This window comes from Nesoenas mayeri (genome assembly GCF_963082525.1).
Source record: "Nesoenas mayeri genome assembly, chromosome: 26".
In the NCBI taxonomy this organism is placed as follows: domain Eukaryota; kingdom Metazoa; phylum Chordata; class Aves; order Columbiformes; family Columbidae; genus Nesoenas; species Nesoenas mayeri.
The window spans coordinates 1775479-1796617 of NC_137552.1; the positions used below are offsets into that span (position 1 = coordinate 1775479).

The window sequence follows — 21139 nt, forward strand, 5'->3', positions numbered from 1 at the left end:
CCCTGCGCGGCCGCCGTCGCGGCGCCGCTCGGGGCGGGGCGGGGCGGGGCGGGCGCCCGTTCAAACGGCGGCGGCTCCTCCCGCTCTCGGCCATGGCGGCTCCGGGCGCCGCCGCCCCCCGGCCGCTGCGGGGAAAGTCCTTCTACCTGGACCTGCCGGCCGGGCGGAGCGCGCGGGAGCTGGCGGAGGCGATCGGGCGGCTCGGCGGGGTGAGCGGCACCGGGGCTCCCGGGGGCTGAGGCGGCTCCGTTCCCTCCCCTCACCCCGCTCCCCCCTCCTCTCACCCCGCTTTCCCCCCCCCTCACCCCGCTTTCCCCCCCCCCTCACCCCGCTTTCCCCCCCCCCTCACCCCGCTTTCCCCCCCCCTCACCCCGCTTTCCCCCCCCCCCCACCCCGCTTCCCCCCCCCTCACCCCGCTTTCCCCCCCCCCCTCACCCCGCTTCCCCCCCCTTCACCCCGCTTCCCCCCCCCCTTCACCCCGCTTCCCCCCCCCCTCACCCCGCTTCCCCCCCCCCCTCACCCCGCTTCCCCCCCCCCTCACCCCGCTTCCCCCCCCCTCACCCCGCTTCCCCCCCCCTCACCCCGCTTTCCCCCCCCCCTCACCCCGCTTTCCCCCCCCCCTCACCCCGCTTTCCCCCCCCCTCACCCCGCTTTCCCCCCCCCTCACCCCGCTTTCCCCCCCCCTCACCCCGCTTTCCCCCCCCCCACCCCGCTTTCCCCCCCCCTCACCCCGCTTTCCCCCCCCCTCACCCCGCTTTCCCCCCCCCTCACCCCGCTTTCCCCCCCCCTCACCCCGCTTTCCCCCCCCCTCACCCCGCTTTCCCCCCCCCCTCACCCCGCTTTCCCCCCCCCCTCACCCCGCTTTCCCCCCCCCCTCACCCCGCTTTCCCCCCCCCCTCACCCCGCTTTCCCCCCCCCCACCCCGCTTTCCCCCCCCCCTCACCCCGCTTTCCCCCCCCCTCACCCCGCTTTCCCCCCCCCTCACCCCGCTTTCCCCCCCCCTCACCCCGCTTTCCCCCCCCCCTCACCCCGCTTTCCCCCCCCCCTCACCCCGCTTTCCCCCCCCCCCACCCCGCTTTCCCCCACACACACACCCCGCTTCCCCCCCCCCAACCCCGCTCCCCCCTCTGCTCTTTTTTTCACGGTCTCTTTATTTTCTCGGTTCCTTCTGATGCCGATTTGGCGCCTTATCGCGATCTCCACACCCCCCCCCGCCCCTTCTCTTGTCCCCCCGTGTCCCCGCTCCCCCCTGTGTCACCAGCTGCTCCTCCCGCCTGCCCGGGGTGGCCACTGGGCCTGGCAGCGGCTGCCGGGTGGTGGCAACGGGTTGTTTGGGCCCGATAGCCCGTTCCAGTTGGGGTCACTGGTCGTCTGGACTTGGGGGCACCTCCCAGTTGATGGCGACCAGTTCTCTGGCCCTGGGAGCACCTTCCAGGCAAGGGAAACTGGTTGCTTGGTCCTGGGAGCCCCTTGCAGTCAATGGCAACTGGTTGCTTGGACATTGAGGCACCTCCTGGGTGGTGGTAACTGGTTGTCTGGTGATGGGAGCAGCTGCTGGTGGGTATTAACTGGTTACCTGGTGATGGGAGCATTTCCCAAGCAATTGTAACTGGTTGTCCGGCCATGGGAAGCACCTTTCAGGTGATGGTGACTGGTTGCTTGGACATTGAGGCACCTCCTGGGCAGTTGTAACTGGTTGTACGGTGTTGGAAGCACCTGCTGGGAGGTACTAACTGGTTACCTGGTGATGGGAGCAGCTTCCAGTCAGCAGTAACTGGTTGACTGATGGTAACTGGTTGCCTGGTTTGCCCATATCCCTCAGGACAGCCTGTGGCAGCTTCATTCTTTGGGGAAGTTGTGGGGTTCTTGAACACCTCCTGGAATTCAACCTCACTAAGGCAGGGGAACAGCAGCTGAGTCTCTGTTCACAGTATCACAGTATGTTTGGGATTGGAAGGGACCTCAAAAGCTCATCCAGTCCAATCCCCCTGCTGGAGCAGGAACGCCCAGGTGAGGTCGCACAGGAACATGTCCAGGTGGGTTGGAATGTCTGCACAGAAGGAGACTCCACAACCCCCCTGGGCAGCCTGGGCCAGGCTCTGACACCCTCACCAGGAACAAGTTGCTTCTCAAATTTAAGTGGAACCTCTTGTGTTCCAGCTTGATCCCATTACCCCTTGTCCTATCATTGTTTGCCACTGAGAAGAGCCTGGCTCCATCCTCCTGACACTCCCCCTTTCCATCTTGATCCCCAGGAATGAGTCCCCCCTCAGTGTCCTCTTGTCCAGCTCCAGAGCCCCAGCTCCCTCAGCCTTTCCTCACACGGGAGATGCTCCACTCCCTGCAGCATCTTGGTGGCTGCGCTGGACTCTCTGCAGCAGTTCCCTGTCCTGCTGGAACTGAGGGGCCACAGCTGGACACAAGATTCCAGGTGTGGTCTCCCCAGGGCAGAGCAGAGGGGCAGGAGAACCTCTCTGACCTACTGACCACCCCCTTCTAACCCACCCCAGGTCCCATTGGCTTCCTGGCCACAAGGGCCCAGTGCTGGCTCATGGTCACCCTGCTGTCCCCAGGACCCCCAGGTCCCTTTCCCCTACGCTGCTCTCTAATATGTAATTTCCCAACCTATACTGGAACCTGGGGTTGTCACGTCGCCGTGTGCTTTTCTCACCCCTTTCCCAGAAGAGCCACCCGGGCCCTTCCCCTGGGCAGCTGCTGTTCGGGTGGATCCGTGTGGCTTTTTCATGGCCTCTCCCCCTTTCTTCAGTGCTGCTGTTGCTCACTAAGTCCTTCTGTCCTCCCCCAAAGCCCTTCAAGAACTGTCATCACCTCCATCACCCAGAGGCTGGATCCAGCAGCTGCTCTTCATCTGTTTCACCTTTCTGTTTACTTTCCGAGGTAGATCATCTCACGCACACCCCAAAACTTCCTTAAACCCTTCAGTGCTACACAGGGCTGGAAGACACTCGTTTGTTTCTCGCTGCCGCTGGATCTCTGCGCCAGGATCTTGTGTTGGCTCTAAAGACATGGGGAAGCTGACTTGTGCTTTTTCCCTTTGTGTAACTGCACCTTCAAGGTGAACTTGCTGATTCTGTCGTCCCCGGACGTGCCATCAGCACTCGGGGACACTCCTGTGGCAGCTCTTTAGCTGCGCATCCTCAGCTCTGGGCACCGTGTGCTCCCAGGGGTCGGTTATTTCTCTCCGTAGCTGCCATGTTACTTGGAAATCAGTTCAGCTTTTGACTACCCCTCCAGTTTTGTATCAAGCATCGTCTTGTGTCACTCCCCTCTCTGAACTATGGTCCACAGGCTGTGGAACTCTGTTTCTCTTGCTCCTGTGGAGACGCTGACTTCAGCTGCACTGTGCGCACCTTCTGTGAAACAGCTCTGCACCAGTAACACCCAACAGGTGCTGTGTGCGCTTCAGGAGCAAGTTAAGGGTGTCTTGTGGCCTTAGAATTGCATGTGGTATGCTGAACTTGGCCTTGGCTTGTGGCTGGTGATACCCCAGAGCATTATTTGGACGGGGAGGTGTTGGTTCTCTCTCTCCTCTGCCTGCAGCCCCGGTGCACAGGTCACCAGTGCGGGTGACGCTGACACGGGCGGCTCTGGGAGCTCGATCCACAGGGATCCTGTAACTGCAGAACCGGCTTGTTCAGCAGCCGCAATTTCAGATGGCTCAGACCTTTGTCTTCCTGCCCTGTGGCTGCTTGTCCCAGCTGTTCATTTTGCTGAACTGTGTTCTGTTCTGAGCACAGAACTCTTCCGCACTGTGTGATGTCCAGGGCCTCTTTCTCAACTATCGCCTTTTTTCTGGAGCCATTGCTGGAGTAGTAGGTAACGGTGGGCAGCACCATGGAACGCTCGATCTGGAGGTTCTGATGATTGTTTGCAGTTTATCTCTGAGGCGCGAGCTCTGCAGGTCCTGGGATCTGTTCTCCTTCTGGGAGAGAGCAGTGAGGGATGGAAGAAGGAACTATGTGTGGAGCTGATGGGGTTCAGCAAAAGGCCGTAGTTCTTGTCAAATCCTGGGGGCAGTTCTGGGCCCCTCACACCAGGAAAACCCTTAAAGTGCTGGAGCGAGTGGAGAGAAGGGAACGGAGCTGGTGAGGGGCTGGAGCACAAGTGTGATGGAGCGGCTGAGGGACCTGGGGGGTTCAGCTGGAGAACAGGAGCTGAGGGGAGACCTTCTGATCTCTGAACTGCCTGAAAGGAGCTTGGAGCCAGGGGGGTCGGGCTCTGCTCCCCAGGAACAAGCGCCAGGAGCAGAGGAAACGGCCTCAAGTTGCGCCAGGGGAGGTTGAGGTTGGATGTGGGAACAATTTCTTCCCCAAAGGGCTGTGGGGCATTGAACAGGCTGCCCAGGGCAGTGCTGGAGTCACCATCCCTGGAGGGCTGGACAGACGGACATGAGGTTCTCAGGACATGGGGCAGGGACAGGGTGGGGGAACGATTGGACTTGATGTTCTTAAAGGTCATTTCCAACCAAAATGCTGCTGTGACTCAGCTCAGAGCTGGACATTTTCACACCTGTTCTGTTCTATCTCTTGCTGCAGGTCACCGAAAGCTTCCTAAGCAAAGAAGTCAGTTACGTGGTTTCCAGCAACAAAGAAGCAAAACGTGACAAAGCTGGAACTCGGACTGAAAAGCAGAGCAACGTAACTTCAGAAGATGCAAAAACAAGGAGCCCAACACCTTCTACCTCCAAAGTGAACCATTCCAGACCTCAGCAGAAGCCACCAGACACCGTAAGAGCTGTGAAGGTTTAGGCCACCTCAAAGTTTGACCCAAGGGACCTATTACGGAACCCCAGGCTGGCTGGGTTGCAGGATCCCTGTAGATCCCCAGCCCTGCTCACGCAGGGTCCCAGAGCAGATCACACAGGATCCCAGGGGGTTTGAATGTCTCAGAGCAGGAGACTCCACACCCGCTCTGGGCAGCCTGGGCCAGGCTCTGGCACCGCAAAGGGAAGAAGTTTCTCCTCATGTTCAGATGGAGCCTCCTGTGTTTCAGTCTGTGCCCGTTGCCCCTCACCCTGGCGCTGGGCACCACTGAACAGAGTCTGGTCCATCCTCTGACACCCACCCTGAGATATTTGTAAGCATTCAAGCATAGAGTAGAATGTGAGACCAGTGTTGGAAGGTAAAGTTGTTCCTGCTCTGAGCAAATACCTTGAGTGGTTTTTTGTTTGGTTGGTTGTTTTTTTCCCCTCCGTTCTGCCTGTTCATATCCGCACCCGTGTTCCTTGTATCTGCGCATCATTGTCCGCACAAATGTGCGTGTCACAGCTTTGAGCTGTAAGCAAGGATATCCGCTCATGGCGAACAGAGGCTCGGCTCCTTCTGATGCACAGATGTGTCCAGAAAATCCAGAGAAACGCAGACAAGACAGAAGCGTTGCACACTCGGGCTGTGCGCTCCCAGATACAGGTGGGGCAAGGCCAGAGTAAGCTGGGAGGAGACCTACAAGGGCAGCTGGCAGGAAGGTTTCTATAGGTCTAGTGTAACCTATTTGCCAAAGTCACTGGCTTGCGAGTGAGCTTCGGTTCCCAGGAGCAGCTGGCGAGGACGCCGGTGACCCCGCGGCCCGCCGGGATGTGGCAGCAGAGCTTCCCACAAAGCTGCCGCTTTCGTTTGGCTCACGCTGGAGAATCCGCTGCTGTTCAAGAAAAGCTGAGCCTTGGCTGAGCAGCCGCTGAGTGCGGACCTACCGGGTGCCTCTGCGGTTTGCGTTCCCTGGAAATGCTCAGCTGTGCTGGCTGAGATGAAGCCTTGGCCGGGCTCCCCGCCCCAGCACAACACGTATTGCTGGAAATCGCTTCCCGGGCAGCCGCGCTGTCCTTAGTTTGCCACTGCCTGGCAGCTCTTTGCTTTAACACCGGACTTGGCTTCTCTCTGCAGGCTCTGGTCAGCAGGGGGAAGGAGCTGCTGCAGAAGGCCATGAAGAACCAGGTGAGCAGCGCGTGGACGAGCGTTTCTATAGCGGGGGATGCTCAAAGCACTGCTGAGCAGTGCAGAACCAGCGCCAAGCGCTTCTCCAGAGCCCCTGCCTGCTGAAGGCAGCAGGTTTTGGGGCTGGTAACAGTGTGAAGCAGTTGCTTGTGGCTCTGCAGAGTATTTTGCTGCTCTTCATGGAGCCGTGTCACCTCTCTCTGCTAGTTCTTCTAAGGCCTGTCCCTAGTGATATGGGTCCTCCACACAAGAGGATTATTAATGTAGGACCCATTGTTAGATTAATTTTTAGCCTAGAAAGAAATAAAGCCACATAGCTGGGGCAAAACTCCTTTCACTGATATCACAAGCAGCCAAAAGAATCTCAGTGCTCACTTAGAAGTTCATGCGATAGCACGGATTAAAATTTTGACCTAGATGCTGCTGTTAATTTGGAGTAGATAAAACATGAGCTCGAACCTTTTCGGCTGTGCCCTGATTTTAATAACAGCTCCACAGCCGTCTGTCGGTTGGGCAACGGGACAATCTCTCTGCAGCAGGTTTGGAGCAGCGTGTGCTGGCGCAGCCGCCTCTGCTCCGAGCCAGGCCATGCCAAACCTCTCTGTTCCACAGGACGCCGGCGGCGGCAGCAGCATCCTCGCCAGCGCTCGCCTGTGGGGCGTCCAGATCCTGCACGTGGACCGTATCCTTCTCCGGACGCTGGGACGGAGATGCTGGGAATTGGGGGTTTTTGAGACAGGTGGAGCAGAAGGGATGGCACAAGAGAAGGAAGAAATTTAAAGCGATACCATGAACTTGAGTGTTGCTGTGCTGGCCACAGCAAGCGAGGTCTGCGCTTCAGAAGCCAGAACAACCTTTATGTCTGGAATCGCAGAATCATTTTGGTTGGAATAGCCCCTCAGGATAGAGTCCAACCATAACCTAATTTAGCACTAACCCATGTCCCTAAGAAACATGCTACTGTCACATTTGCGGTAGGAAACACCGAGCATTTTGTAATATACTGAAGCTGTATTATAAGAAAATGTTGGTAGGTTGGTCAGTGCATTAATTTGTTCCAAAAAGACCATTTTTACTAATTGACCTGGAAGTACAGATCACGCTAATGGCAGGATTTGGTCATTTTTAATTAGGAAGCACTGATGTTTGAGGATCTGTGCTGGAAGGCGCTTCCCGTCTCGGTGATGGATGGGGAGGGGGTGACAGGAAAGACAGATGGTGAAACTCTGATTCTAATAATAAGTCTGGAGTAAAAGGCACCCGAGCACCCGATGACAGTGACATAGAGCTGTGGCCGAGCCCGTCTGGATGGAGGGAGCGGCTGTCGGTGCCCGTTTTGGAGCAGCTGGTGCCGCTGATCCGCAGCAGGGCTGCAGTTCTGCGGGGTGTTCAACTGCCAGGGGCTGCTCTGCGTGCTGCAGAGTTCCCGACAGCGTCTTGTTTCTGTAGAGGCTTAAAACCAGCCTCCATCTCTACTAAAGAGCAAAGCGGGTGCTGTCCCTCAGAACCCTCCTTTTTGAGTGCTTTCTGGACAAATTGGCTGCGTGGGGCTGATGCTCAGGTGCTCCGTGCTTGTCCCCCGTGCTGCCGGGGAGTGACCCTCGTGCTGCGGTCAGTGGAGGGGAACATCTCACCTTCTAGAGTGACGGTCAGCAAGTTTGCTGGTGACACCAAGCTGGGAGGAGTGGGTGACACTGGAAGCTGTGCTGCCATCAGAGACCTGGACAGGCTGGAGAGCTGGGCAGGGAAAATGTAATGAAATAGAACAATGGAAAGTGTAGAGTCTTGAATCTGGGCAGGAACAACCCCAGGTTCCAGTGTAAGTTGGGGAATGACCTATTATAGAGCAGCGTAGGGGAAAGGGAGCTGGGGGTCCTGGGGACAGCAGGGTGACCATGAGCCAGCACTGGGCCCTTGTGGCCAGGAAGCCAATGGGACCTGGGGTGGGTTAGAAGGGGGTGGTCAGTAGGTCAGAGAGGTTCTCCTGCCCCTCTGCTCTGCCCTGGGGAGACCACACCTGGAATCTTGTGTCCAGCTGTGGCCCCTCAGTTCCAGCAGGACAGGGAACTGCTGCAGAGAGTCCAGCGCAGCCACCAAGATGCTGCAGGGAGTGGAGCATCTCCCGTGTGAGGAAAGGCTGAGGGAGCTGGGGCTCTGGAGCTGGACAAGAGGACACTGAGGGGGGACTCATTCCTGGGGATCAATATGGAAAGGGGCAGTGTCAGGAGGATGGAGCCAGGCTCTGCTGGTGACAACCAGGGACAGGACAAGGGGCAATGGGTGCAAACTGGAACACAGGAAGTTCCACTGAAAGATGAGAAGCAACTTGTTGGGGGTGAGGGTGTCAGAGCCTGGCCCAGGCTGCCCAGGGGGGTTGTGGAGTCTCCTTCTGTGCAGACATTCCAACCCGCCTGGACACCTTCCTGTGTAACCTCATCTGGGTGTTCCTGCTCCATGGGGGGATTGCACTGGACGAGCTTTCCAGGTCCCTTCCAACCCCTGACACTCTGGGATTCTCTCGTTGAGCTTTGGCTCTTTGACATCCCACCTGCACAGAGATGTTGTCGTACACTCGACAGCTGCTTCGTGCCATCTCAGGAGCGAGGAAGCGGTGCCAGAAGACGGAGGTAACTGTCTGAACTCTGGCCGGTTTGAGCTGCTCGGGATCCCTCAGCAGCTCTGAGTGATCCCTCCAGCTCCTCTGGTGCTCACGGGCCGATCTCCTGGGTTTTCACCCCACACTGGTGCTTCTGTTTATTGATGGAGAAGAGCACATTCAAAGAGCTTTTCCTTTTTATAAAGAGGCGCTAAAAGCAATGAGAATGAGGCAGCTTTTAGTTATCAACACCCTCTGTAGCACAACTGATACTGAATTGGGCTGGTGAGGGGCTTGGGGTAAAACAAAGATCATACGTGGTTAGTGCGCTGGTTTTCTGAAGTATTTGTAATGGGTTGGAGGGGTCAGGGAGCAGACAGGGCGTAAGATCAGAGACTAAATCATATTTAAACTAACTCGAGGTACCTTGGGAGACAAAATATCAGGAGGAGGTGATAGAGTCTCTGAGGCGGGAGAAGTGGTGGGTGAGACTCCTGCAGTCCTGCTGTGCTGCTCTGATCAGTTATTACAGTCCTGCCTGCGCTGGCTCCCGTACTAAATTTGTCCCTTTTTCTTTAGGCAAAATGCCCTGAATCGGGATGGAAAGCTCTCAAAGGTAGGCCTGACGTTGTGCTCCTATTCCCACCGCGGAGCTGCTCGAAGAAGCCGCGTTTATGATTTGAAAATCCATCCAACACTCCAGCAATCCAAACCGTGCCAAATGTCAGGGTGCTTCCTCTTGAGCGGGTTTGTCGCTCCTCATCGCAGTCCAGCTGCAGCTGGGATGTTCTGCCTTTGATTTCGAGCAGGGGTTTTTAAACCCCCCCGAGCCGTTTGCAGCGCAATCGCGAGGCAGCTGAGAGTTCTGGAGAATAATGCATCCTACATGGAGAGCGTGTTCCTCCCAGCCCACTCACTTCTGTGCTGCTGAGACACCCATCCAGGATAACGCTTCGAAACGAGGAGGGAGCGGGGGGGGAGGAAAATAGGTTCTCATCTGCAATTAGACGAGAGCCAATTGTGGTTCTGAGATTGGCACTGCTGACGTAAGCTCATTATTTGCGACTTGTGTGACTTTGCTCGTCACAGTCGTAGCTCAGAGCAGATTCCAACCTGGATTCTGAGTGTGATACTTGGGAGGTTATTTTCTAGTTTGGGGGGTAAATAAAAGGCTGGGAAATATGTTGGATAAGGTGGATCGTGTGCTGCAAGCTCTGAGCTCTTCCCTGTGGCGCATCCTGAACCCTGCCTGGGGACTCGTGGTGCCAGCTGAGCCGTTTGTCACCGCTCAGCGCTGCCGGGAGAGCTCAGGACCTGAGCTTTATGTGGGGCCCTAAACGTGGCCCAGCTTTCGCTGAGCATTTGGCAGCGTTTACGTGGAAATAATTGATCTTGTACTTAAATAGCTACTTCAGTGACATAAGAGCACATTTGATGCTAGCTCAGGATGCGGCTGGAGGAGCTGAGGACAGGTGGACTCAGCCTTTCTGGAGAAGCAGGTTGAAATTTCTTTGGAGAAAACAGCATTGAGTGCCAGGGTCGCGAGAAAACAAAGCGCGTTGCCCTTCAGAGGCAGCGGGGAGCAGGACGGGTTCGGTTGCAGGGTCAGGCAGACACCCTGTGGGAATACCTTGGTGGTTGTTTGTTTCTTAACCAGATCCGTGCTCAGATTTCCAGCCCGAGTGTAACGTTATCGCTGGCTGGTTGAACAAACCCGCGACACGGGAGGGACCTGGCAGCCCCTTCTCCCAGCCTGGCTTCCAAAACCTTTCCCTGAAAGTGCTGCAGAGCCTTTCCCTGCTCTCTTAATGTACATTATGCCTTGATATGCATTATCTCTTAATATACATTATGTAGGAAGCGTAGCTGCTGGTTGCCCTCCTCAGGGACCAAGGCCAGGCCAGATATTGCTCCTCAGCCTGTTCTTGGCCCTGCAGCACCTTGGTTTGCTTCCAGCAGCTCGTACCACTCAGACTCAACCGTCCTGGCCTGAGCTGCTCTGAACTTGGAGCTCTCGTGGGAAGACAGATGGAGAAAAAGACGTTGGGAGGGTGGATCATAGAATTATCTCGGTTGGAAGAGAGCCACGGGATCATCAAGTCCAACCACAACCTAACCTAACTCTAGCACTAAGCCAGAGTTCTGAGCTTGGACGACTGCAGTTTGTTCCTTATAAACTCATCTCTTGTGCTTGGCAGCTTACGTTGAGGATGCGTGACAGGTTTTTGTAGGATTCGAGGTTTGGGGTCAGGCTGATGAGGCTGAACAGCCCTTCAAGACATGAGGGGCTTTGCTGGGTGTTCTCTCAGAGGTGGGAACAGTCGCAGTTGGGCTGCATTGAGGGTTTGCTCACCCTAGTAAATACTGCGGAGGTGAAGACTGTTGTAGGTGACCCCAAGAGCTGTTTTGGCTGCGTTAAGCCATCACTTGGCACTCGCCGGTGTCAGAAGTCCTGATGAGCTTGGCTGCGTAGCCCAGTTCTGTTGGGGAATCAATGAGCGAGTCGGGATTTTGGCTGGGCCAGCTGCTAACCGGCTTTCTTTCCAGCAGGAAAACTGAAGCCCCCATTTCTGAAGATTGAAGACGAGAGCAGGTAAATTACATCTTTCTAAATGTCACACCTGAAAAGCTCCGGGGCTCCCAGGGAGCCCTTTCCTGGCCTGATCTGCAGGGAATGTTCTGGCCTGAGGCTTGGGCAGGTTCTCTGCAGACCCTGGTGCACACCAGGCGTTGACCCTCTCGTAGGGGGAGGCAAACGGAGTTTAGAGAAACAATCTTGGGGCTCATATGTCAGCAGGGGGGAAAAGGTGCTAAACGAGACTTGACAACAGAGTTTACTTCTTGCTTGGGTTCCATTTCTGATCCTCAGTGGGTCACTTAATCTCCTTGAGCTCTCTGAAACGCAGGAGGTCAGGGCTTGTAACTTGATTACAGCATCAGCACAAGAGGATCTGATCTCCGTGGTGTTTCAAACTCTGTAACTCTAACGGTATCCAGAGTGCTAATTAATTGTCCTGAAAACAACATTTAAGGCAGCTGCAGGGTCAAATATTAGGGTTTTTACATGCTGCGTGCAATAAAGTGTGGAGAGAGAGATGTCTGGGCACCAAAACCTCCCCGTGCTGAAAATACTGCGCTGGCTGCTGCTCACGTGCCTCAGGGGCAAAGGGTGGGTGTGAGCTGAGCAGGCAAACCTGCCCTGTCCAGAGCATCCCCCAGCGGTGCCAACGCTGGGAGTCGGGTTTAGTATTCCAGTGACAACTGGGAAGTCTCTGGAACAGCCAAATGAAAGGACAGCGATGGGCAGCATCCCATAAATGAGATGGGCACCTTCAGCACTTCGGAGGGAGAGAGGGAGAGCTCTAACCGTGCGATGGCTGCTGCATGTCTGATCCCTGACCTGCTGCTTTCAGGCAATTCCGACCCTTCCATCACCAGTTCAAAACCTTTCCCGACCTGAACTTCCAGGCGCCCAAAAGCTCCAGCCCATTCGAGCCTCCAAAAAGCCTCTCGAATTCTTGCAGAACCAGGTAAGTTGTGGCTCCTTCTGTGCAAATTTTAACCCAACTCCTCTGTTGACTTCAACCCTTGCTGGTTCCTGAGATGTAGAGAATCACCCTCTGGATGTGGACAACAGGAGCCTGGTTCTGGTTTGGTGCAGCACGGCCACCACGCGGGCAGCTGGAACTGCTGGCGCTGTCAGCGAAGACGTTTGTGTCCTTGCAGGGCCGCCGAGGGCTGCCCGACACGCAGCGAGGGCGAGAAGAGCCCCCGATCCACAGCGGTCACTGTGCCCAAGAAAAAGAGGGGATTTTGTGAGTGCTGCCAAGAGACCTTTGAAGAGCTGCACCAGGTAAAGGCTCCACGGGGATGTGGTTCCTTGCAAAAGTTACGGGGTCTGCTCAGTGGCTTCATTAATCGTGTCATGCCTGTTATCAGTATGAACCATTTTGGAAGGCAGGGGGGTTGTTACGTGCTACGGACATGAGGAAGGAATTGTTGTCCCTGAGGGTGGTGAGAGCCTGGCCCAGGTTGGCCAGAGAGGTGGTGGCTGAACCATCCCTGGAGACATCCCAGGCCAGGCTGGATGGGGCTCTGAGCACCCTGAGCTGGTGAAGATGTCCCTGTCATGGCAGTGGGGCACTGGGGGCGCTGGGAAGGTCCCTTCAACCCAAAATATTAATGATTCGATGATACAGCCTTTGTGGGATCAGCCTCGTAGAGAACCACAGTATGTCTGTGCTCTGCCCTCCTGGGCTGGGCAAACAATGGTTTTGAGGATTGAGCATGACATGCATCTCTGGGGCTAAGAGGGCCTCGGGAATCACCCTGTTACGTGACCCTAAGGTGGGAAGCCTATTCCAGGGCAGCTGGGGGGCACGTGGAAAGAGGGGTTTTTTATCTCCTGGAAGATGTCAAACTGTGGCTTTCAGAGCCCAACCTCTGACACTAGGCAGTCGGTATTTGGAGCGTGGTTCTCAGCCTGCGGTGGGAGGCCGTGGGCTGCTGTGCGATGGAGACACCAGCTCCTCGGCAGCAGGTGTCTATGGGAACCGAACGCTCGTGCGCGCAGCCAGGGGAGCAGCGGTGCCTGCGCTTCCCAAAGCCGCTTCCAAACAACAGCTCGACCTGGTGAAAGGGCTGTTTGCCCTCTGGTCCGTTAGGCTGTGGGAAGTGGCTGTTGCTGCCAGTTTCCCTCCTGTGAAAGGGTGAGTGTTGCTAAACAAGCCTCTGCCGCTTCCAGCACCTTCGGAGCCCCCAGCACAGGCGGTTTGCGCTGGACGACTCGCAGTACGCCGCTGTGGACCGAGTCATCGCGCAGCTCACCAACGGCTTCGTGGAGCGGTCGGACAAGTAAGTCTCTGCGGATCTGGTGGCTCCTGGAGCCGAGGGGCAGCGTGGGCTCACGGGGACGCGGCCCGCGGCTCCGCGCTGCTCCGTAACTCACCCAGGGAAGCGGCTCTTGGGGAACAGGGGCTGCAGCTGACTACAGGACCAACCCTGCACCTGCCCCGCAAGGTTTAGATGAGCCACGAGACACATGAGTTTCTTTGAGTTTCTGTGGCTTCTCTGCTTCAGGGAGCTCCTCATGGACTCCCAGTGCCTGTTAAACTAGAAAGGACAGCTGGGTCCATCTCTTCCGTCCCTGTGCGGGATGCAAACCCCGCTGCTCTGTAGCTCTGTGGGTTGCTGATAGATCCCTCACGCTGCCCGTCTCCTCTGCCAGCAGCGCTATTGCTGTTTGCTGAGCTCTAAAATGTCTGGCTGCCTCTGGAGCAAGGGCTTAAGACATCCTGTACTGCAGAAAACGCTTCATCTCCTGGGAGGGAGGGTGCTGCCGGGCCGGGAGACAGCGAACACTGACTGATGGTTCTCCTCAGGGTGCCGCGCTCCTGCCTGGCAGATGAACACTTAGTGCCTCAAGCACAAGGTACTGGCGGAATTGAGATACTGGGAAAGGAAAAGCGGCAGCCTGAGCACGGTGCTGCGGAACCGTTCATTGGTACGGAGCGTGATCACGGCCTGAAGACCGAGGGACGCTGCCCTCGCCTGCCTGGGGATGGGGCGGGTGATCCCAGCGCAGGAGCGGGGCTGTGGGGCTGCGCTGTGGGGCTGCCCAGGGGGGTCTGTGGCGCTGTGGATGAGGCTGCGGTGGGGGACACAGATCTGGGTTTGCCTCCCCAACGATATGAGTCCCCCAGCCTGGGTCAGGAGCCACGTGCTTCTTCGTCTCAATGTGATAAGCAGCAAACTCTGGGGTCTATCGGCCGTCCCCTGCCCGGCTGCAGGAAACGCCGGCTCTCCAGGCCGAGCAGCCAGGGGGAAAAGAAGCCCAGGCTGGAGCTGGGGGGCGGCCTCTATCCAGGTCAACACCCGAGCCCAGCAGACAGTGCGACGGGCACACGGGGTGTGGGACAGACGTCCGAGCCCGGCTGGCCCGCTGCGGGGGCTGGCGGCGCGTCCCCGAGCACGGAGCTCTGCAGCGGGACTTGTAGCTCCCTGGGCTTGGAGCTGAGCCCGCGCGGGAGCCCTGAGGACCCTGCACCCGTGTCTGCGGGCTCTGCCGTGGCAGCGGGCGCTGTCAGCGAGCGTGGCTGCGTCGGGGCAAACACGAGTTCCCAAAGGAAGCAGCTGGGAGGAGAGAATGAAAACACACCCCGAAATGAGAGTAGTCCTGACCCGGGGAGCACAGTGAGCCAGACCAGCTGTCCTACTGGCCAGCTGCCCTCTGCAGAACCGCCTGTGGCTGGAGGCAGATGTTGCTGCTCGCTCTGTGTCAGAGCAGCAGAAAAAATAGCACCCGGAGTAGCCGACCTCGCAGGACACGGCGCCGAGTGCCCCGGGCTCCTGCCCCGCAGCGCCCGCGCTGACCTCAGCTCCAGCAGCAGCTCTGAGTCAGACTGGGACGTCCAGCTGCTCTCCACGCTCACGGGTGTCCGGGACAGCAGGACGCAGCCTGTGGACAGGGACTTGCTGCAGAGGACTCATGTCAACGTGAGGGACAGCGGGTACGAGTCCCAGCTCTGCTCGGTTCTGAAGCAGAAATCGGAGCTTGCCTGGGCGGGCAAAGAGGACAAGAACTGCCGGAACTGCTGCACGGAAACCAAAGGAGCCTCTTTCCCCATATTCGAGACCTTTCTTGGCAGCTGGACTAGTTAAAACCACCTCCTGGCTGTTCTCGGGGCCCTGGGTTGGAGCTGTGAGGTGCCTGGAGAGGGATTTAACCCCCACGCACCGGCCAGGACCAGCCGAGAGCCGCGTGAGGCCCGTGGGCAGCAGCCCCGGCTGCTCTGTGGTGGATCCCGGTGGCTGACATGGTGGCTTCACTGTCCTCGGCTCTGATGGGGACTGGGATCTGCCCTCCTCTGCTGGTACCATTTAGAGCCAGGAGCTTCCTCCTGTAACTCATGGGCTGCTGAGAAGATGGTCTTTCTCTGGCGGCATCGTCTCCAGGGTCTCCGGCGGCATCATCTCCAGGGTCTCCAGGGTCTCTGGCAGCATCATCTCCAGGGTCTCTGGCAGCATCATCTCCAGGGTCTCTGGCAGCATCATCTCCAGGGTCTCTGGCGGCATCATCTCCAGGGTCTCTGGCAGAATCTCTATCTCTGGAATGATTCCTTCAGCAGAAATATGCTCTTTGCCCTCCCGAACAGAGACCGCAGCCTGTTCCTCCTCTTGCCCAGTCCTTGCAGGTGGAGAAACAGTGGAGAGGAGGCCCTAGGGGTGAGATCTCTGTTCATGTGGTTTGGGGGCTCGCCGGATGTCTCTGATTTACAGGTGTCCGTAACTGGTACTGGGTTTTTAGAGTGGGGATTTTTTAATAAACTTTTTGAAATAAAATGTAAATGCGGTCCTGCTGCTGTGCGCTGGCGGGAGCGGGGCTGCTGGCTCGGGCACCGCTGGCCTGGAGCTGTGAGAAGTGTCCATCAGCAGAGGGCAGGTGGGTCTGGGGGTGACGGGGACACCACTGGTGGCTCTGGTCACATAGTGTCACCCCGTGCCTGCTTTGCCCCAGGGATGTGCTCAGGAAGCTGCTGTACCCACCACAGGGATGGTCACAAGTGGGGTGGCCCTGGGTACAGAGGGACATGGAGACACTGGAGAGTGGTCAGGGGAGACTGACCTCACTGGGACATGGGGACAAGGAGAGGGATGGACTGGGCTGGATTTGGCCAAGGAAAGGCTGGGGGATGTCTGAACAGCCTGGGACTGTTGGAGACATCCAAGTAGGATGGAGCCAAACCCTTCAGAGGTGCTGAGCCTCTGAGGTCTGGGCACCCGGAGCAGAGTGGTCTGTCTGTCCATGGGGATTTTCAAGCCTTGACTGAAGGACAATCTTGAAGCGAAGGCCACAGCACCTGGATGAGGCAGATCTGCTGTGAGCAGGAGGTGGGACGGGAGACCTGGGAGGTTCCTCCAGTGCAACAGCCAGTCTGGGGCTTGTCTTTACCAAACACAGACGCTACACGGGTTCTGAAGGGCTGAGCAGAGTGTTGTGTCTGGGCAGGAACAGCCCCAGGTTCCAGTGTAAGTTGGGGAATGAGCTATTAGAGAGCAGCGTAGGGGAAAGGGAGCTGGGGGTCCTGGGGACAGCAGGGTGACCATGAGCCAGCACTGGGCCCTTGTGGCCAGGAAGCCAATGGGACCTGGGGTGGGTTAGAAGGGGCTGGTCAGTAGGTCAGAGAGGTTCTCCTGCCCCTCTGCTCTGCCCTGGGGAGACCACACCTGGAATCTTGTGTCCAGCTGTGGCCCCTCAGTTCCAGCAGGACAGGGAACTGCTGCAGAGAGTCCAGCGCAGCCACCAAGATGCTGCAGGGAGTGGAGCATCTCCCGGGTGAGGAAAGGCTGAGGGAGCTGGGGCTCTGGAGCTGGACAAGAGGACACTGAGGGGGGACTCATTCCTGGGGATCAAGATGGAAAGGGGCAGTGTCAGGAGGATGGAGCCAGGCTCTGCTGGTGACAACCAGGGACAGGACAAGGGGCAATGGGTGCAAACTGGAACACAGGAGGTTCCACTGAAAGATGAGAAGCAACTTGTTCGTGGTGAGGGTGTCAGAGCCTGGCCCAGGCTGCCCAGGGGGTTGTGGAGTCTCCTTCTGTGCAGACATTCCAACCCGCCTGGACACCTTCCTGTGTAACCTCATCTGGGTGTTCCTGCTCCATGGGGGGATTGCACTGGATGAGCTTTCCAGGGCCCTTCCAACCCCTGACATTCTGGGATTCTACGAGCAAAGCTGCGTCAGGAGCTGAACCACCCCAGGTGTGGGGCTCTGCTTGGCCATGTCCTTGTAGCCACTCACTGTCCCAACCGGAGGATAATCCCTGGCAGAGCTGTAGAAACCAGCTCAGTGAACCAACTGGCCGATGCCTTGGTGTGCTCAGTCTGCTGGAAGGAGTCACTGGTGTCTCTCGGGCAGCAGGAGGGCTGGCCCGGCCACAGAGTGACCCAGGGACGCGTCACTCCAGCGGGGTGGATGTGGCCAAGGCTCAAGGTGGCCAGTTGTCCTCCTCAAGGACTGGGTGGTTTCATGGCAGCGTTGCTCAGGGGAGTGGGCAGTGAGCAGTGACCTTAACAGAGAAGGTGTTGGGAGATGAGCTGAGGATGAGGATGGGCGTCCTTCACCAAGCTTGGCCCTTCCATGGTGGGGAAGGGGTCCCTGGTTGCTGTTTGTCCACTCCTTATGTTGGCCAGTGACCTACATCATAGAATCATGGAATCATTTCAGTTGGAAGAGACCCTCAAGAGTCCAACCATAACCCACCCCGGCACTGCCCCATGTCCTGAGAACCTCATGTCTGTCTGTCCAACCCTCCAGGGATGGTGACTCCAGCACTGCCCTGGGCAGCCTGTTCCAATGCCCCACAGCCCTTTGGGGAAGAAATTGTTCCTAATATCCAATCTAATATTGGATATTTTCTAATACCCGATTGCCATGGGTGTCCCCACTCTTGGGGCCTGTGTGAGCTGCCTTGTGGACCCTCAGGGGCTGTTCAGACCTTGGGTCAGATACACTCCCTGTCACCGAATGCAGACCCATCCGTGGAGCCCCTGTCCCCTTTGTCACCACAGTGCGGGGACCGCGGGGGCTGGTGCCCCTGCAGAGCAGCGGCTGGTTCAGCTGAGCTGCGCTTGGTGCCGCACGCTCCTCACCTCATTTGCTGCATTTGGGCTAATTACTGGAGGCAAAGGCCTGAGGGCAGAGGTCGGGGCTTTGGGCGCTACCGAGCCCCACGGGAGGGGATGTGGGGCTGATGGGGGCCCTGGAACCACCACAGTGTGGCCAAGGAGACAATCGGCGTTTCCCGGAGCCGGTTCCCCTGCAGCTGTGACAAAACCTGCGTGGGAGGCGCTTCCCCCCACACGTGTGTGTCAGCCCCCGTGTGTGGGTGATGCTGAGGGGTGGATGTGACCCCCAACGTGACCGTGGCCCTCTAGCAGCTCCTCTGCTGCACCCAGGCTGGGATGGACCTGCTGCCCGTCCATCCTGGAGCTGCTGCAGGCGTCGGTTCATTAAGGCTCCTCAAAGCCTTGATGATAATGAGTTGAGCGGGAGAGGAGAGGGGCTGGGGTTTGTGTCCCCCGGTGATCCGTGCCCTCTGCACACCCCTGTCCTGCCTCCCCGCCCACCCCCAAGTGCTGCTGGCCCCCAGTTTTGCCCAGAAGTGATGCAAACGAGAGCTGCTGGTAACGAGCGTGTTTTGGTGGGTTTTGGTGGGTTTTGGTGGCGAGGGGCCCGTTGCCGCGACTCGCTGCTGAAAACGCTCAACAGGCTCCCAGCAAGACAACCCCGGCAGCCTTGAGCTGCAGAGCTACCACCGGGCACCCCGAGGCTTTTGTCACCCGTGGGTGCTGAGTCCTGCGGAGAGAAGGGAGTGGGCGCAGGGGCTGGGGGGTCTGTGGGGAGGGGGGACACGTGCCCGTGTGGCTCCTTGATGCCCCGTGGAGCGGGGTTGGGTGCTGGCGCACCAGGATCCTTCCCCTGGGTCCATCGTGGCCATGGGAGGTGCTGGGAGGAGGAGGTGGGTGCAGTGATGCCCCCCAAAATATGCGAGGACCCCCCGGTGCTGGCTGCCCTGGGGAGGGGCTGGAGCCCGACCTGGGGCAGCAGGGGACGGGTTGACCTGGGGTGGTGACACAAAATGGGGCAAAAAGGTTTAGAAGTGGGATGAGTCGTGCTGGAGGAGGATGAGGGATGCGAACCGGGGGTGCAGGACCCCAGCTTGGTCTTTTGGGGGCTCCAGGGCCTTCCCGGGGTGGTGGTGTCTGGGGTGGGGGGGGGACGCCCAAGTGCCTCGAGTGCCCCACTGCCCCGGGGCACCGTGGTGGCCGAGCTGTGCCCCTTGTCCCCTGGTCAAACGCTGGCAGGGGCTTCACATGGCATTGGTGGGGACGCCCAGCACTCACCTGGAGACAGTCAGCACCCCTGGGGACAGCCAGTGCCCCATGGGGACACCCGGCGCACCTGGGGACACCCAGCACCCCTTGGTGACACCCAGCACCCCCTGGGGACACCAAGCAACCCCTGAGGACACCAAGCACCCCATGGGGACAGCCAGCACTCCTGGGGACACCAAGCACCCACCTGGGGACACCAAGCACCCCATGGGGACAGCCAGCACTCCTGGAGACACCCAGCATCCCATGGGGACACCAAGCACCCCCTGGGGACACCCAGCACCCACCTGGAGACACCCAGCACCTCCTGGGGCACCCAGCGCCCCATGGGGACACCAAGCAAGCCCTGGGGACAGCCAGCACCTCCTGGGGACAGCCTTGAGCAGGTCCAGGAGCGGAACAGGAGGCTGATGGTCTCCAGGGCATCCCTGTCCCACCCCCGGCCACATTTCTGCCACAGGGGGACAGGTACTCCCTGTGCTGGTGGCACTGTTGTCACCTTGGGGCTCAGACCTCCCCCATGCCCCCCAGGACGGTCCCTGCCATGGGTGTCCCCGGCGGTGTGGGGCTGGGTGTCACCCTCCCGTGGTGCTGTACCCCCACCCACAGCGGTGTCCTGCTACAAGATCAGCAGCAGTCCATTGGGGTTTTTTCCCCCAAACCCCATTCCGTTACCCCCAGGTGGGGAACTGGCCTTGCAGCACCCACCCGGGGGCAGCTGGGGACCAAGTGCCAGCTGGGGGGGGTCAGTATTGGTTGGGGGGCTCGGTATTGGTTGGAGGGCTTCAGTCCCAGCTGGGGGCTCTGGTAATGGCTGGGGGCTCAGGTGCTGGTTGGGGACTCTACAAGCTGGAAGCCCCAGTGCTGTCGGAGGGGCTCTGGTACTGGCTGGGGCTCTGGGATCAGTTTGGGACTCAGGATGGGGTGGGGGGTCTCCAGTCCCAGCTGGGGGCCCAGTACTGGCTGGGGGGACAGTACTGGTGTGCTGGGGTTCTGTCTGTGCTGGCTGGGGGCTGCTACTGGCTGGAGCACCCCAGTCCCAGCTAGGGGTCTGTACTGGTGTGGGGAAGTCCTGGGGGGGTCAGTACTGGTTGGGGGGGTCTGGTAGTGGTGGGTCGGGGCCTTTTACTGCCTGGGGGGCTGGGTACTGGTAGGGGGTCCAGTATCAGCTGGTGAGCCCAGTGGGGGCTGGCAAGGCTCTAGTACTGGGGAGAGATGTGGTACTGGGGGGGGTTCAGCACTGGAGAGGGATGCGGTACAGGGGGCTCCGTTATGAGGGAGGGTTGTGGTACTGGAGGGCTCCGATACTGGCTCGGGATGTGGTACTGGGGGGGCCTGGTACTGGGGAGAGATGTGGTACTGGGGGGCTCCAGTATCAGGGAGGGTTGTGGTACCGGGGGCTCCGGTACCGGGCAGAGATGTGCTGCTGAGGGGTTCCAGTACTGGGGAGGGATTTGGTACCAGAGGGGGTCCAGAACCGGGGAGGGATGTGGTACTGATCGGGGGGTCTGGTACCAGCTGGGGAGCCTGGTGGGGCTGGCGAGGCTCTGGTACCGGCTCGGAATGTGGCACCGGGCGAAATCCGTTACCGGGGCGGGATGTGACAGCGGAGTCCCCGGTCCCGGGCAGGGATGTGACACCGGGGGGCTCCGGTACCGGGGCGGGATGCGATACCGGGCTCCCCGGTGCCGAGCA

At 58.7% G+C, this 21139-nt stretch overlaps 1 protein-coding gene across 1 annotated transcript; it reads left to right on the forward strand.

Annotated features, from left to right (window-relative positions):
• Positions 1-92: 92 nt before the first annotated feature.
• On the forward strand, positions 93-15320 carry DBF4B (DBF4B-CDC7 kinase regulatory subunit; the record flags this gene model as incomplete). The annotated part of the gene is made up of 11 exons (XM_080359714.1): positions 93-209; positions 4557-4748; positions 5901-5951; positions 6564-6633; positions 8508-8578; positions 9127-9163; positions 11098-11140; positions 11961-12077; positions 12274-12400; positions 13292-13401; positions 13929-15320. 11 exons carry the CDS (start codon positions 93-95, stop codon positions 15205-15207), a joined length of 2214 nt encoding a protein of 737 aa, XP_080215840.1. The 3' UTR covers positions 15208-15320.
• Between the last annotated feature and the right edge of the window lie 5819 nt (positions 15321-21139).